General features: G+C 42.4%; 2 protein-coding genes across 2 annotated transcripts in view; one reads left to right on the top strand and one right to left on the bottom strand.

The window, feature by feature from the left end:
• Window positions 1–17,040, bottom strand: part of LOC147334326 (uncharacterized) — a 44,894-nt gene that overhangs the window by 5,959 nt on the left and 21,895 nt on the right. The gene's annotated exons all lie outside the window — the stretch shown is intronic.
• On the top strand, window positions 1,397–7,707 carry LOC147334327 (coxsackievirus and adenovirus receptor homolog). The gene is made up of 3 exons (XM_086286798.1): window positions 1,397–2,403; window positions 3,345–3,677; window positions 4,145–7,707. The coding sequence occupies exons 1-3, from the start codon at window positions 2,346–2,348 to the stop codon at window positions 4,246–4,248; spliced, it is 495 nt and encodes a 164-aa protein (XP_086142924.1). The 5' UTR covers window positions 1,397–2,345; the 3' UTR covers window positions 4,249–7,707.

The raw sequence follows: 17,040 nt of genomic DNA, 5'->3' as shown, positions 1-17,040 counted from the left end.
AGGGTTGGTAACCTGATTTTTTTTTAATCATAGAAAAGTGATGTTTAGGGTCCGTCTGTTATATTTAAATAATGATTAAATATTCTAAGGAGCTTGGAAAGAAAAGCATCTGGACTTCTTTAAGTTACTTGAAGCTTCTTCAGTTCTAAGGGTCCAATTGGTGGGGAGTCCCAGATTCAAACCCAGTGGGAGTTTCCCCCCAAAGAGGGACAAAAGGACCCCCTGATGATCTTCTACCTAATCACATGAGCCAAGGTGTGAAAACGGGTGTGGGTCCCAATCAGCCAGGGTTTCCGGTGAGCTCATTGTGAAACCTGGCCCCACCTTATCATGTGATTTCCTGAGATCAGATGGCCCAGGATGTGAGTGGGCGTTAAGGCGTCTGGGAAGGGATTTCAAATACAGATGTAGAGGTCTGGGCATTCCTCACTACACTGTACAGAGGAATGCCCAGACCTCTACATTGGAGAGACCAAACAGCCACTTCACAAGCGCATGGCACAACACAGAAGAGCCACCTCCACAGGACAAGACTCAGCAGTCCATCTGCATCTTAAGGATAAAGGACACTCTTTCGAGGATGCCAATGTTCACATTTTGGACAGAGAGGACAGATGGTTTGAAAGAGGAGTGAAAGAAGCCATCTATGTCCACTGTGAGCGACCATCTTTGAACAGAGGCGGTGGTTTACGACACCAACTCTCTGCCATCTATAATCCAGTTTTGATGAAACCCTGGCTGATTGTGACCCACATCCCTTTTCACACCTTGGCTCATGTGATTAGGTAGAGGATCATCAGGGGGTCCTTTGTCCCTCTTTGGGGGGAAACGCCCACTGAGTTTAAATCTGGGACTCTCCACCATTTGACCTTAGAACTGAAGAAGCTTCTCGGATGAGAGGTGAAACGTCTTCAAGCAACTTAAAGAAGTCCAGACGCTTTTCTTTGCAAGCTCCTTAGACTACGATGACCTGGATGACTGAGAACCTTCAGAGACAATGATTAAATAAGATTATTTAAACTAAGGGTCACACAAAGGCTCCTTCCAATTAAAATCACATTTTAATCTTAAAATGTTTCTTATGGAGGAAATCTCCTGTTTCTTTGAATTTCTGAGACACAAACACAAATAATCAGAGTTATAAAACACTTTTAAATTTAATTATTTTTTCTTTGTAACATTTATTTTTAGTTATACCCGTACTTTCTTGGGTATATGCCTCCCTTTTTAGTTCCATATCACAAATAAAATATAGTTTTAACCCCCTGAGAACGTCATTGTGTCAATAAAGTTTAATTGAAATGAGTGAAATGAGTGAGCATACGCATGTCCGATCTATGCTCCAGTCCATTAGGTGGCGGTAATCCACCTCTAAGCTGCCAAAAGCAGAAGAGTCTGCATTTCATTCATACAGCTGGCGACTGGACTGGAGTCCTGGAGGAGTCTGATGCTGTCGGTCTTGGCTCACAGCTTCTTGTTTTTATTTTTTTTTTCCGCTGAAGATGAGCTTTGAGGGTTTTTTTCTCTGTGGAGTTTCTATTCTGGCGACTTGAGAGGAAGAGCTGAGCTGCTGCTCGAGGGAAATCCCGAAAACATGACCTGAAAGGAGCGGATCCCCCAAAGAAAGTGACTTGATGAGTGTAACTTAGTTTAATGCTTCAGACACGGGCTACTTTCAGCTGCTTCCAGAATCAAAATTTCCTTTTTTTACGTGCACCTGTATGCAGCACCACATCATGGCAGCAGCATGTTGCGTGTTTGTTATTTCGCTCTGTTTCCAGTTTAAAACAGCTGTAGCTTTTCTACTGTGAGCCAACGCGTTGTTCACTGTAGGTAAAGCCTGCTGTAACGACTGATCAGGACTGTCAGAGTCTATTCAGAGTGGGAGGTTCTGTTTATGTGGTGTGTTCAAGAGTTTCGGGTTAACACGAATCTGGGAGAGTCGCCGTTACATCCGTTATTTGTCTTGTTGACTGAAATCGCAGACACAGAGTTCCAGTGGCCAAAATGTCTGCAGGAACTTCCCAGTGTCAGAACATCTGAAACATGTTTTAAGTTTGGTTCTCATTTTGTTTGACCCTCACAGCTCGGATTGTGACCGAAGTCCATTCCTCCTGTCTGATCTTCGCGTAATTCGGACTGTGGGGCAGCGAGTAACCTTGATGTTTGCAGTTTCAGCGCTGTAGCGCTCAGCTGCAAAAACGACAGCGCCGATCAAGCAGCGCATGTAATGGCTCATAATCTGTCACGTGTCGAACACGTCACCCACCCCCACCCAAAAAAGGAAAACAAAAACACATATTCGTTTCCAAAATAAACATCAGCTGTTCAGCTTTTCCTCACAAATGTTGTCCGTTGCGGTTTTCCTGTGTTTGCTGGTCATCCTGGTTTCCGGATTAAAAGGTGAGTCACGGTTCTTGGAGACAGGAAGAGGAAAAAAATGTAAACATTAGCGTCATCGTGTGTTTACAAGTTAAAACGAACTGCTGGTGTGTTTTGGTCTAAACGGGAAACTTTTCAGCGAGTTATTATAGGAAGTAAGTCCGTTGTGAAAACGGGAAGCTAAACAGTTACCCCCCTGTCTTTGCAGCGGCCTAGAGGACATGTGACGCAGATGTCGTAGTTACAGTTTCATTTGGGAGTGTTGCACAACATGGGGTTATTTTGCGCTATTTAACATGACCACACGTACAACCCAGTCAGACAATCATCGGGTTTTTGGTTGGGGGTGGTACTGCTCTGGCATCGATGCTTTAGCTTATCTTATCTATCTCTAGTTTTATTTAACAATAGAGGGTTAGTCTGTTCTGGTAAACACCTGCGCTCTGACATCTGCCAGGCACATTGTGGACCCTGCTCCGTGTGTGGTGCTTTCCTGAATAAGTCGGAATTGGCGGTGATTTCTATTTTTACAGTGGAAAAAAAAAGCTAAAGCTGTACATGAGCTGTGACTATCATTGTTTCACAATGTTTTATAACAACTGGAGTAAAATTCAGAGTTTAACAGACAAAAACAAATTCTGTCCCATGTTCTTTGATGTACTCTGTGGACATTCAAACAACATGCTGGCACAAGTCGCAAAAATTTTTAGGCTTGCAGAGCAGAGCAGGTGATCATTACATTAATACTAAAACACACTGATGCTCTTTTAGATTTCTTCATTTCAGTACTCCCTGCAGTCCAAACGGTTCCTGTCAGAAGTCTCTGGATGGGCTCGTCTTCTGGAAGAGCAAACTATAGAGAGGAAGTCCAACCAGTTCTTCAGCATAGCATGTCTGACAGATGTGCACTCTTAAACATGACTAATTTTGTTGTCTTTTATCTTTGTGTTTCTATCACACAGAGCTCATTGTGAATCCTGGACAAGATGCCCCTCTTCAGTGTCAGGGTCCCAGAGATGCAGAGATCACCCTGTTGGAGTGGAACAGAGCTGACCTCAAATCAGATGATTATGTCTTCTTGTACAGAAACCAGCGCCCATATGAAAACTACCAACATGAGTCCTTCAAAGGCCGAGTGAACCTGATGGATCCGTCCATGAAGGATGGAAACGTTTCAGTGACGCTGAGGAACGTCAAGCTCACTGATACAGGAACATACAAGTGTCAGATTACAACCAAGGAAACAGAAAGTGTCACCCATGAGTGCTCCATCAGCCTCAAAGTCACAACCTCAGGTAAGTTTGTAGAGGTGGAACTTGGTGTTTATAAGTCTTCTCACTGTGGGATGTCTGAGCATCAAAGGTTCTTTCATTCAGGGCAAAGTCCGTTGGTTTGTTTGTCTTTAGGCTCATGTTTGTCTCTGTTACCAAAAACAAATGTATGAGATGAAAAGTGGCGTCAGTCATCAATTAATGCAGGAGTCTGAGAGAGAAACTAGAAATGATAACCTCTGCAGTGAGTGCGCTCTAACCCTAATTAATTCTTTATTTCACTTCTTCTTCTGCTGGATGTGTTTATGGGTGAAAATGGTGTGAAACGCTGAGATTCTAGTTCTTAACCAAATGCCTGCACACAATGTCATTACTGCTTTTCTGACATCCGGGTGACTGCTGAAAGGTGTGACATCACTTCTGCTGAAAACAGGAAAGGTTTTCCTGGTAGCTCAGTTCTCACACCTGTTTCTGCTCTGCTGGTTTTACAGATAAACACACCAAGGAGTCCCAGGCTGAGTCCAAGGATGGAGGAGAGAGGGATACGTGTCTGTCTGTCATCATCCCTGTCCTGTCAGTTTTTGCTTATTACTGATATTATGTAATTGCCCGCAGAACCTGAAAAATGTGTCCGATCTCTTTACTGACAGTGAGTTCTGCTCTTCAACAAAGACGAATCTTTCAATAGGATCTGATTCTGTTAGAGCTTCATGCAGCGCATTGACAACCTCACCAATCATTACAGTTCAATCAGTCAATGTTAGATCAGTGCTGTCCCATTGTGGCTGTAAAAGGCTTTGAGTTTAACCCTGGGTTTTATGTACTTGTAGCTTTATTGTTTGAAGCCTACAGCAGAGCTTGGCTTTTCTCTGGGAACAGGCAGCAGGTGGAGGAGCAGCTGGTATGCTGGTTGAGTCTTTCCAAAAGAAAAAATCAATCTATCCTTTTTCTTTAGCTTATCTGGAGTGGGTTATGGGAGCCCCAGCCTGAGCAGAGAAGGCTAGACCTCCTTCTCACCAGCCACTTCCTCCATGTTGTCCTGGAGCCTCCTCTCAGTGGAAAAAATGAAACGAGTAGGTGTTGTTTTTGTTTGGGTGGGGGGGCTGTTTTGAGAAAGACCAACAGAATCAGCATTAACATGTAATATAAGCTATATATCCCAGCGCATGTGGGCAGAGGTGGAGGCATGCAGTGCATCTATTGTAGCAAGGCTTGGAACATCTTAGATCCAAAGTATACTACTGAATAAGCTCCTTATTACCTTCTTTAAGCACTTTGTTTTGCACTTTAAAAAAATATTTGTTTTTTTAACCAACTGCAGGCACTTTCCTCCTTTTTGCTGAGACCGTATCAGTGGTTTCCATTCAGATGACCTCACATTTAAGATCACTGGCTCAGGCATCCCTGGACTGTTTTCAGCACAGCTGCAGTTTTAAGATCTCAGCAGACATCCTATTATGTCCTCTTGTACTTGTGTCTCTGTGATCAATCGTCTTAAATGAGTCAGAACTGGGACCTTTCAAATCATTTTCACTTTTGGGAAGTGGACAACGTCACGGGGAGGCTAGTGTGGTGAATAGGGTGGTGATCAAAGATTTCACTCAGACTTTAATGTACAGAGAGGGTCAGACACCTCCTACAATTTGTGTTTAAGACTGACTTGAATTTCATTCCTGAGCAGTTTTCTGATGAAGACATTCAAAGACTGGTGGCAGGTCTAAAAACAGCAGCTGCACCTAAAACAGTCCAGAGGTTTCTGATTTTTTATTAATCTGTTCTTTGGTTTATAAGGAATGTACTTTTATTATATATGTGTATTAAAGTTATCTGTTAGTCAGTGTTAGGGGACCATGATCAGCCGTTACCATTGTTTATCGTGCTTCAGTTTGTTTAATGCGCAGCATATAATCCTGACAAATATACAACACAACAGGCACTGAGTGATGAGTCAAATACATTTTAAATAAGCAATTCATATAATGGAAATCTATCAGTGCAATGATTGGATAAAATCTGTTAAAGAAACTGAGCAGGAGTTTACTCCACATCAGGAGGAAACAAGACTCTGTGTGTTTGTACATGTCAGATGGATGACATACATAAGCTATAAAGTGTTGTGATTACGTCATTATTAAAATTCGCAGTGTTCCTTGTTTTCTTTGTTTTATATTAACCGTTTGTGTGAATGTTCTGACTACACACATCTGACTTCATCTAGAAGGCTGAAGGATGTGTATGGTGGTTTTCATGTGAGGCCTTTTATTTTGTCTCTGAAGTAGTAAGTGGGGGCAGGCCCCATGATTGGAAGGTCGGGGGTTGGAATCCTCTGAACGGCTACCCTGAGGTACCCTGAGCAAGGTACCGTCCCTACACACTGCTCCCTGGGCGCCAATGGCTGCCCACTGCTTCCCACTGTCTGTTTAATATCTTTTTAAAATAATGTTAAATCTTATTTTGGGTCAAAGTCAGAAAACATTTAAAACACGTCATGTCAGATTTGACTGCTGATTCTATACGTGCATATTTTATGCCCTGGTGACCATAAACATTAAAGGAGGTGTAGATGATGCTTCACAAATAACGACCAGTGTTTCCTGATGGCTGCAGAGCATGGAGATATGCTGTCGTCCTGCAGCTGCGGTGCCAGAGATGAGTCCATCCTGTGGAGATGAAAGCTTAGTTTAACTTTGTCGTGTTGCAAATCACATCAAGTTTCACCTGGATGAGAAAACAGTCTTGGAGTCATAACTGGTTATGGTGATCTTGGACTAGTTATTTTTCCTCCCACCTCCTTAGATCACCATGACCTGCATGACTGAAAACCTACAGAGACTTGGTTATTGTTTTTATTGATGTTTTTGACTCACTGTCAGTGGATCATGAGTTCTGTTTAAAGGATCAAGGGTCAACACTCCCTCCTCACATCCAGCTGTGGCCCTGCCACCCTCAGAGCTCTGTGCAGACCCCAATTTAAAAATAAATTGTCCCTAAATGTCTGTTTTCATCCGTCCTTTTAACAGGAGCTGTTTTAAAATTTTCTTCCTTTTAGCTCAAAGTGGTAAATCTGTACCTAAGATGCATGCAGCTCTTGGACACTTTGTGTCAACAACTAGAAGCCTTTGGTGAAACTTACAGACTAGCCCGTCCTTACTTTCACAGGAAGTCGGAGCTGATCATGTTTTTTTTTTTTTCTCTGTAATTTTCCAGGATCACATCGGAACCCACAAAAGTCTCTGTGTGGCTAAAACAAAATAAGACTGTTTGTATCACAGTAAACTAGACATATAGACACTATTACTGACCATTACTGACAAAATGATTCGAAAACTGTGGAGATCGGTTTCTGTTTTACATGCTTTCTGTGTCTGTTTATCTCTCCATCAGAAAATGTTTCACTCATCTCCACAGTTTTTAAGTCTCGAGCAGCAGAACAGCTGCACGCCTTGAACATCTGTTTTCTCCCCCTGAGACTTAAAATATGAGCAAAGAAATAGGCCGTGAAAGGAGGACTGATGGTGGAGGAGTGGCTGTGATCATCAAGTGTTTTTGAGGAGAAAGAAGATGTGCTGCCACCTGCTGGCTGTACTTTGTAACTGAAATTGTGATAAAACGATGACATAGATCATTTCTTTAGGTTTAACTTTGATTTGATATATAATGCCCCCCCCCCCCCTTCTGTTATATTTTGAAGATTAGTCTCCTGTTGTGTTTCTGTTTACTGCATTTACTATTTCATTCCTCACCAAAAACCACTGTGAGCCTTTCATGCTGAAGGATGTCTTGATTCTTAAAATGCATCGTGAGGATTGCGAAGCTCCAGGAGGAGCTGTAATTTTGTTTATATTGTTTAAAGGGCTTGTAATTACTGAGAATATTTTATTATATGATTATATTATGATCTAAATATTTAAATCATATATGAATGTATTGTTTGTAGCATATATGCATGAAGATCACTGGACTGTAATAATTTATAATGTACATGTGAAGCTGAATTGTTTTGTGTCTGCAACAGTGTGTAACTTGAGTGATGCAACAGTAAATATAAATATTACTTTGTCTTTTGTAATTATTTATAATGTGTATATCCTTTATTTCTCCCTCTTCTTAAAGTATGTCTTCAATGCAGCCATTGTCTACTAATATGTGTAAGATTGTGACTGCAGCTGGTTTCAAAGACTTCTTCTTCTTTGTCTTCATCAGGTTAGGAAACAATCTTACTTGTTGAATCTGAGCTGTGGTGAAGGTGCGTCAGTCAGCTTCAGTGAGGAGTAGATGACTGTTGTCTCTAATGAAACGTCTGAACACAAACACATAATAAAGAAGTTTAGATGTCAGGACGTAAACATGGGAAGAGTAGTGCAACGGCTCTGTTTATCACAGAGAAGACACAGAGGAGCAACTGGTTAGTCTACTGTCCTACCTTCACTATGACAGGTTGAGGAGCTCGCTCATTCAAGAGGGAGTCGGAGTGTATAGGCTCAAATTGTGGGAATAATATTTTGGACTTGCGTATTTGAGCCCATAGGAGTAGACCACTGCTCCTCCACATTAAAAGGAGACAGTTATGGTGGCTCTGGCATCTGACTAGGATGTCTCCTAGATTATGTTTTTCTCTGCATGCTTGGGAATGACTCTGTTTCCCCAGATGAGCTAGAAGAGTTGATCAGGGTGACTCTGGACTTCTCTGCTCACACTGCTGCCACCAAAACCTGAATTCAAACAAGTGTAAGAACATGGATGGATGGATATTTTCTAAGATAGTTTGATCTTTCTTTTTAGGCTGATTTGATGAGCTGATTATCTTCATGTTGTCACAGGAACAAATGGTGTTTTTCACAGTATCTGCTGCTGCAGGCTGAGATCTGAACCTTTTTTTTTTCCAAAAGGGAGTTTTTACAGTAAGTGTGAAAAAGGGAGCAGCTGTACCTCTGTGTCTGCAGTTTGTCCTGATGGAGTTATTAACTGTTCTGTGCACTGAAGAATAACCTGCAGCTGGATCTCAGTCATAACACGTCATGTGACTGATACAAAACTTCTGTTTTAGGATGAAATGTTGGGCTTTATAGATTAGAGCTGCAAACATTACGCCACAGCTCATCCACTCTTTAACCTGAAGTGACTGTAACACCTATTGCTATATTAACTGGCAGGAGGGGGTCAGTCTAAGAGAGACATGTGGCACTCAGAAAACCCTGAATTCAAATCTATGGCAGACAGCAACAGTAAAGATGGTTGCAGAGGCTGAAATCCCATGTGTGAAAAAGGGTTTTTAAAACTTATTTTGGGGCAAAGTCAGCAAAAGTTAAAAAATGCTTGATGTCAGATTTGACTGCTGATCCTGTACATGCAGTGTTTATGTCCTGGTGACCATTCAAATAAAAGACAGTGCAGATAATGCTTCATAAAGATTTACCAGTGCAGCATTTCATGATGGCTGCAGAGTGATCGGATCTGCTTCTAGAAGGAATCTCCTGTGTGACGCCAAACTGGATTAGCTTTAAATAACTCATCCTTTTTATTTATATGTTCCAGCTCTTCAATCCTCTCCATCATTGACTGTTTCACTATGTTTGTGAGATTTATTTTTCATAAGTCAATGTTAATTTATTTATTTATTGAGCATTTAGATTTTTGTTTATAATCTTTAAGGGCTTGTTATTAATGAAAAAATGTTATTATCTGAATATATTATTATCTAAATATTTAAATACTTACATGAATGGGTTATTTGGGCCACATATGCATGAAGATCACTGGACTGTAATAATTTATAATGTTTAAGTGAAGCTGAAATTGCTTTGTGCCTGTAACAGTGCATAACATGAGTGATGCAACAGCAAATATAATTAAAGCTGCAAGCAGCGTTATGAGGGCCCTCGCACCCCCGGCACGTCGAGCCACTGCCAACACCTCAAACCGGCACGTCCGATGTGATGTCACATTGATGGATTTCATGCTTTTAATCACCAGCTAACATTTCATCTTATTCAACCAGGATTATAGTCATGCCACTAGGTGGCGCTCTAACCATTATTGACAAATAGCATAACAAACATTTCCAAGCTCGAGTCTCATCACACCTGCGACCTTTGGGAGAGATTGGACATTGTGTTTTTTAGTGACAGCAGATTACTGCTTTTTGCGAGTGATTGAAACTCTACGTGCCGCCATGACCACCCCGTTTCCCTGAACGGAAAAAGCTTCGCAATTTAACATCACAAAGGTCTTTAGATTCTACACACTGAAGAATGCTTCAATATGATGAAATCCCTTGGAGGAGTTCGTCAAAGTATGAGGCCTGAAAAGGGGGGAAAATGTCATCAAAATTACACATTAATTTTAAAATGGCTGACTTCCTGTTGGATTTGGGATATTGCTCCAAGAGACTTTTTTGTACACCTTGATATCTTACACAAGCTTACCAAGTGTCACACTCATAGATGAAACACAGAGCAGGGGCTGATGTTTTGAAATATTGTAGGGGGCGCTGTGGAGCCATTTTGCGCTATTCAAGGAAAATGGTTACATAACAACAATGCCTTCATCCATTTGGAGGTGTGTGCCAAATTTCAAGCCTCTATAAACTTTCCAAGCCCCTCAAAAGCCACTTCATCTTTCATGATGAACCGCGTTGCCACCAGGGTGCGCCGTTCAGTTTAAAGTCACAATTTTTGCACTGAAGCATCACGAGGGACTGATGGTGATATTCACCGCTTTTGAGGTGGCCACGATCAACCTGTGAAAATCAGTACAACAAAGTTAAAGCCATGACATTTCCTGTTGCCACTAGGTGGCGCTGTCCGTATTTCCGACAATGGGCATATCAATCTGTTCAGGGCGGGTCTGACATCATGCCTGTAAAGTCTGGTACTGATCAGACTGGATTTCATTGAGTTATACTAATTTGTTTCTTCATGGCGTGACATCAAAGTTCGCCATGCTGCTGGGGTCACACCCTTTTGCGAAAAGTCACAGTTTTCACTGTAACCCAAGACCAACTCCTTAAGGCTTTCCTGGAGAAATTTGAGGCTGCAGATGTCACCCATCACAATACTGTACCCCAAAGTGTAAAACATGACATTTCCTGTTCCCACTAGGTGGCGCTGTCCTTGATGTCAAATATGGCAGTTGAAATATGTTCAGGGGTGGAGCCTTATCATATGTGTGCTCTTTGGTCCAGATCGGAACATGTATGACAGAATGAGAGGCAATAAGATTTTCATGGCGAGTCATCAAAATTCGCCATGGCGCCACGGCCTCATACTATTGTGAAAACTCAAAAGCTCCGCAATTTAACATGGCACAAGGGTGTAGTTGACACTGTCCAAATTTGAAGCTTATAGGACCAAATCCCAAGGAGGAGTTCGTTAAAGTTCGAGGCATGGAAATGGCAAAATTAGAGCCAAAATGTCACCTTCTCTTCCAAATGGCGGACTTCCTGTTGGGTTTGCGTCAATGGGCCCACAGACTTTTTTGTTCGTCTTGGAATGATACACATGTGTGCCAAATTTCATACATGTAGCTCAAACCATGTGGTCGTAGGGCTGCATTTAACAAGGCATAGGTGGCGCTCTAGAGCCATTTCCCAGTGCTCATAAGTAAAACCATTAAAATACAAAATTTTTCACCAGACCTGGCATGTGTGCAAAATTTCATGAGTTTTTGAGCATGTTTAGGCCCTCAAAAAGGCCCTTGTTTGGGGTGAATAATAATAATAATAATAATTAAAGCTGCAAGCAGCGTTATGAGGGCCCTCGCACCCTGGCGTGTCGAGCCACGCCCAACACCTAAAACCAGCACGTCCGATGTGATGTCACATTGATGGAATTCATGCATTTAACCACCAGCTAACATTTCATTTGGTTCAACCATGAGTATAGTCGTCCCACTAGGTGGCGCTCTAACCATTATAGACAAAGGGCATAACAAACATTTCCGAGCTCGAGTCTCATCACGCCTGCGACCTTTGGAAGAGATTGGACTTTGTGTCTTTGAGTGACAGCATATTACTGCTTTTTGGCCAGTGATTGAAACTCCACGTGCCGCCATGACCACCCCGTTTCCTTGAACGTAAAAAGCTTCGCAATTTAACATCACAAAGGTCTTTAGATTCCACACACTGGAGAATGGTTCAATATGATGAAATCCCTTGGAGGAGTTCGTCAAAGTATGAAGCCTGAAAAGAGGGGAAAATGTCGCCAAAATTGCACATTAATTTTAAAATGGCTGACTTCCTGTTGGATTTGGGATATTGCTCCAAGAGACTTTTTTGTACATCTTGATATTGTCCATAAGCTTACCAGGTTTCAGACTCATAGATGAAACACAGAGCAGGGGCTGTTGTTTTGAAATTTTGTAGGGGGCGCTGTGGAGCAATTTCGCGCTATTCAATGAAAATGATCACATGACAACAAAGCCTTCATCCATTTGGAGGTGTGGGCCAAATTTCAAGCCTCTATAAACTTGCAAGCCCCTCAAAAGCCACTTCATCTTTCATGTTGAACAGCGTTGCCACCAGGGTGCGCCGTTCAGTTTAAAGTCACAATTTTTGCACTGAAGCATCACGAGGGACTGATGTTGATATTCACCGCTTTTGAGGTGGCCACGATGAACCTGTGAAAATCAGTACAACAAAATTAAAGCCATGACATTTCCTGTTGCCACTAGGTGGCGCTGTACGTATTCCCGACAATGGGCACATCAATCTGTTCAGGGCGGGTCTGACATCATGCCTGTAAAGTCTGGTACTGAACAGACTGGATTTCATTGAGTTATACTAATTTGTTTCTTCATGGCGTGACATCAAAGTTCGCCATGCTGCTGGGGTCACACCCTTTTGCGAAAAGTCACAGTTTTCACTGTAACCCAAGACCAACTCCTTAAGGCTTTCCTGGAGAAATTTGAGGCTGCAGGTGTCACCCATCACTATACTGTACCCCAAAGTGTAAAACATGACATTTCCTGTTCCCACTAGGTGGCGCTGTCCCTGGTGTCAAATATGGCAGTTGAAATATGTTCAGGGGTGGAGCCTTATCATATGTGTTCACTTTGGTCAAGGTCAGAAAATGTATGACAAAATGAGAGGCAATAAGATTTTCATGGCGAGTCATCGAAATTCGCCATGGCGCCACGGCCTCATAGTATTGTGAAAACTCAAAAGCTCCGCAATTTAACATGGCCCAGGTGTGTAGTTGACACTGACCAAAGATGAAGCTTATACAACCAAATCCCAAGGAGGAGTTCGCAAAAGTTCGAGGCATGGAAATGGCAAAATTAGAGCCAAAATGTCACCTTCTCTTCCAAATGGCGGACTTCCTGTTGGGTTTGCATCAATGGGCCCACAGACTTTTTTGTTCGACTCGGCATGATACACATGTGTGCCAAATTTCATACATGTAGCTGAAACGATGTGGTCGTAGGGCTGCATTTAACAAGGCATAGGTGGCGCTGTAGAGCCATTTCCCAGTGCTCATATGTAAAACCATTAAAATACAAAATTTTTCACCAGACCTGGCATGTGTGCAAAATTTCATGAGTTTTTGAGCATGTTTAGGCCCTCAAAAAGGCCCTTGTTTTGCCTGAATAATAATAATAATAATAATAATAATAATAAGAAACGGAGCAGATACAATAGGGCCTTCGCACTCTCGGTGCTCGGGCCCTAATTAAAGCTGCAAGCAGCGTTATGAGGGCCCTCGCACCCCCGGCGCGTCGAGCCACGCCCAACACCTAAAACCAGCACGTCCGATCGATGTCACATTGATGGAATTCATGCATTTAACCACCAGCTAACATTTCAACTCATTCATTCATGATTAGCTAGTCGTTCCACTAGGTGGCACTCTAACCATTATGTACAAATGGCATAACAAACATTTCCGAACTCGAGTCTCATTATGCCTGCGACCTTTGGGTGAGATTGGACATTGTGTTTTTGAGTAACAGCAGATTACTGCGTTTTGGCGAGTGATTGAGAGTCTACGTGCCGGCATAACCACCCCGTTTCCCTGAACGTAAAAAGCTTCGCAATTTAACAACACAAAGGTCTTTGGATTCCACACACTGAAGAATAGTGCAATATGATGAAATCCCTTGGAGGAGTTCGTCAAAGAACGATGCCTGAAAAGAGGGGAAAATGTTGCCAAAATTGCACATTAATTTTAAAATGGCTGACTTCCTGTGTGATTTGGGATATTGCTCCAAGAGACTTTTTTGTACATCTTGATATCTCCTATAAGCTTACCAGGTTTCAGACTCATACATAAAACACAGAGCAGGGGCTGTGATTTTGAAATTTTGTAGGGGGCGCTGTGGAGCCATTTTGGGATATTCAATGAAAATGATCACATAACAACAAAGCCTTAACCACATTGGAGGTGTGCGCCAAATTTCAAGACTTTTTAAACTTTCCAAGCCCCTCAAAAGCCACTTCATCTTTCATGGTGAACTGCGTTGCCACCAGGGTGCGGCGTTCAGTTTAAAGTCACAATTTTTGCACTGAAGCATCACAAGGGACTGATGGTGATATTCACCGCTTTTGAGGTGGCCACGATGAACCTGTGAAAATCAGTACAACAAAATTAAAGCCATGACATTTCCTGTTCCCACTAGGTGGCGCTGTCCGTATTCCCGACAATGGGCACATCAATCTGTTCAGGGCGGGTCTGACTTCATGCCTGTAAAGTCTGGTACTGATCAGACTGGATTTCATGGAGTTATACTAATTTGTTTCTTCATGGCGTGACATCAAAGTTCGCCATGCTGCTGGGGTCACACCCTTTTGCGAAAAGTCACAGTTTTCACTGTAACCCAAGACCAACTCCTTAAGGGTTTTCTGGAGAAATTTGAGGCTGCAGATGTCACCCATCACTATACTGTACCCCAAAGTGTAAAACATGACATTTCCTGTTCCCACTAGGTGGCGCTGTCCTTCATGTCAAATATGGCAGTTGAAATATGTTTAGGGGTGGAGCCTTATCATATGTGTTCACTTTGGTCAAGGTCAGAAAATGTATGACAAAATGAGAGGCAATAAGATTTTCATGGCGAGTCATCGAAATTCGCCATGGCGCCACGGCCTCATAGTATTGTGAAAACTCAAAAGCTCCGCAATTTAACATGGCACAAGGGTGTAGTTGACACTGTCCAAATTTGAAGGTTATGAAATGAAACCCCAAGGAGGAGTTCGTTAAAGTTCGAGGCATGGAAATGGCAAAATTAGAGCCAAAATGTCACCTTCTCTTCCAAATGGCGGACTTCCTGTTGGGTTTGCGTCAATGGGCCCACAGACTTTTTTGTTCGTCTTGGCATGATACACATGTGTGCCAAATTTCATACATGTAGCTCAAACCATGTGGTCGTAGGGCTGCATTTAACAAGGCATAGGTGGCGCTCTAGAGCCATTTCCCAGTGCTCATATGTAAAACCATTAAAATACAAAATTTTTCACCAGACCTGGCATGTGTGCAAAATTTCATGAGTTTTTGAGCATGTTTAGGCCCTCAAAAAGGCCCTTGTTTCGCCTGAATAATAATAATAATAATAATAATAATAATAATAATAATAAGAAACGGAGCAGATACAATAGGGCCTTCGCACTCTCAGTGCTCGGGCCCTAATTAAAGCTGCAAGCAGCGTTATGAGGGCCCTCGCACCCCCGGCGCGTCGAGCCACGCCCAACACCTAAAACCAGCACGTCCGATCTGATGTCACATTGATGGAATTCATGCATTTAACCACCAGCTAACATTTCAACTCATTCATTCATGATTAGTTAGTCGTTCCACTAGGTGGCGCTCTAACCATTATGTACAAATGGCATAACAAACACTTCCAAGCTCAAGTCTCATCACACCTGCGACCTTTGGGAGAGATTGGACATTGTGTTTTTGAGTGACAGCAGATTACTGCTTTTTGGCGAGTGATTCAAACTCTAAGTGCCGCCATAACCACCCCGTTTCCTTGAACGTAAAAAGCTTCGCAATTTAACATCACAAAGGTCTTTAGATTCCACACACTGGAGAATGGTTCAATATGATGAAATCCCTTGGAGGAGTTCGTCAAAGTATGAAGCCTGAAAAGAGGGGAAAATGTCGCCAAAATTGCACATTCATTTTAAAATGGCTGACTTCCTGTTGGATTTGGGATATTGCTCCAAGAGACTTTTTTGTACATCTTGATATTTTCCATAAGCTTACCAGGTTTCAGACTCATAGATGAAACACAGAGCAGGGGCTGTTGTTTTGAAATTTTGTAGGGGGCGCTGTGGAGCAATTTCGCGCTATTCAATGAAAATGATCACATGACAACAAAGCCTTCAACCATTTGGAGGTGTGGGCCAAATTTCAAGCCTCTATAAACTTGCAAGCCCCTCAAAAGCCACTTCATCTTTCATGTTGAACAGCGTTGCCACCAGGGTGCGCCGTTCAGTTTAAAGTCACAATTTTTGCACTGAAGCATCACGAGGGACTGATGTTGATATTCACCGCTTTTGAGGTGGCCACGATGAACCTGTGAAAATCAGTACAACAAAATTAAAGCCATGACATTTCCTGTTGCCACTAGGTGGCGCTGTACGTATTCCCGACAATGGGCACATCAATCTGTTCAGGGCGGGTCTGACATCATGCCTGTAAAGTCTGGTACTGAACAGACTGGATTTCATTGAGTTATACTAATTTGTTTCTTCATGGCGTGACATCAAAGTTCGCCATGCTGCTGGGGTCACACCCTTTTGCGAAAAGTCACAGTTTTCACTGTAACCCAAGACCAACTCCTTAAGGCTTTCCTGGAGAAATTTGAGGCTGCAGGTGTCACCCATCACTATACTGTACCCCAAAGTGTAAAACATGACATTTCCTGTTGCCACTAGGTGGCGCTGTCCCTGGTGTCAAATATGGCAGTTGAAATATGTTCAGGGGTGGAGCCTTATCATATGTGTTCACTTTGGTCAAGGTCAGAAAATGTATGACAAAATGAGAGGCAATAAGATTTTCATGGCGAGTCATCGAAATTCGCCATGGCGCCACGGCCTCATAGTATTGTGAAAACTCAAAAGCTCCGCAATTTAACATGGCCCAGGTGTGTAGTTGACACTGACCAAAGATGAAGCTTATACAACCAAATCCCAAGGAGGAGTTCGCAAAAGTTCGAGGCATGGAAATGGCAAAATTAGAGCCAAAATGTCACCTTCTCTTCCAAATGGCGGACTTCCTGTTGGGTTTGCATCAATGGGCCCACAGACTTTTTTGTTCGACTCGGCATGATACACATGTGTGCCAAATTTCATACATGTAGCTGAAACGATGTGGTCGTAGGGCTGCATTTAACAAGGCATAGGTGGCGCTGTAGAGCCATTTCCCAGTGCTCATATGTAAAACCATTA

The sequence above is a fragment of the Aulonocara sp. 'chitande type north' Nkhata Bay genome, linkage group LG3 (genome assembly GCF_057382095.1).
Source record: "Aulonocara sp. 'chitande type north' Nkhata Bay isolate Kocher_YH1m ecotype deep benthic linkage group LG3, A_spYH_male_GT1.1, whole genome shotgun sequence".
In the NCBI taxonomy this organism is placed as follows: Eukaryota; Metazoa; Chordata; class Actinopteri; order Cichliformes; family Cichlidae; genus Aulonocara; species Aulonocara sp. 'chitande type north' Nkhata Bay.
The sequence above is the reverse complement of the archived record's forward strand: the minus strand, read 5'-3'. Positions and strand labels throughout refer to the sequence as shown.

Bases quoted from the DNA above. Each gene is read 5' to 3' on its own strand.
- LOC147334327 (XM_086286798.1), top strand. From the start codon at position 2,346: ATGTTGTCCGTTGCGGTTTTCCTGTGTTTGCTGGTCATCCTGGTTTCC. The intron at 2,404-3,344 runs GTGAGTCACGGT...TCTATCACACAG, and splicing joins CCTGGTTTCCGGATTAAAAG to AGCTCATTGTGAATCCTGGA. The intron at 3,678-4,144 runs GTAAGTTTGTAG...CTGGTTTTACAG, and splicing joins CCTCAAAGTCACAACCTCAG to ATAAACACACCAAGGAGTCC.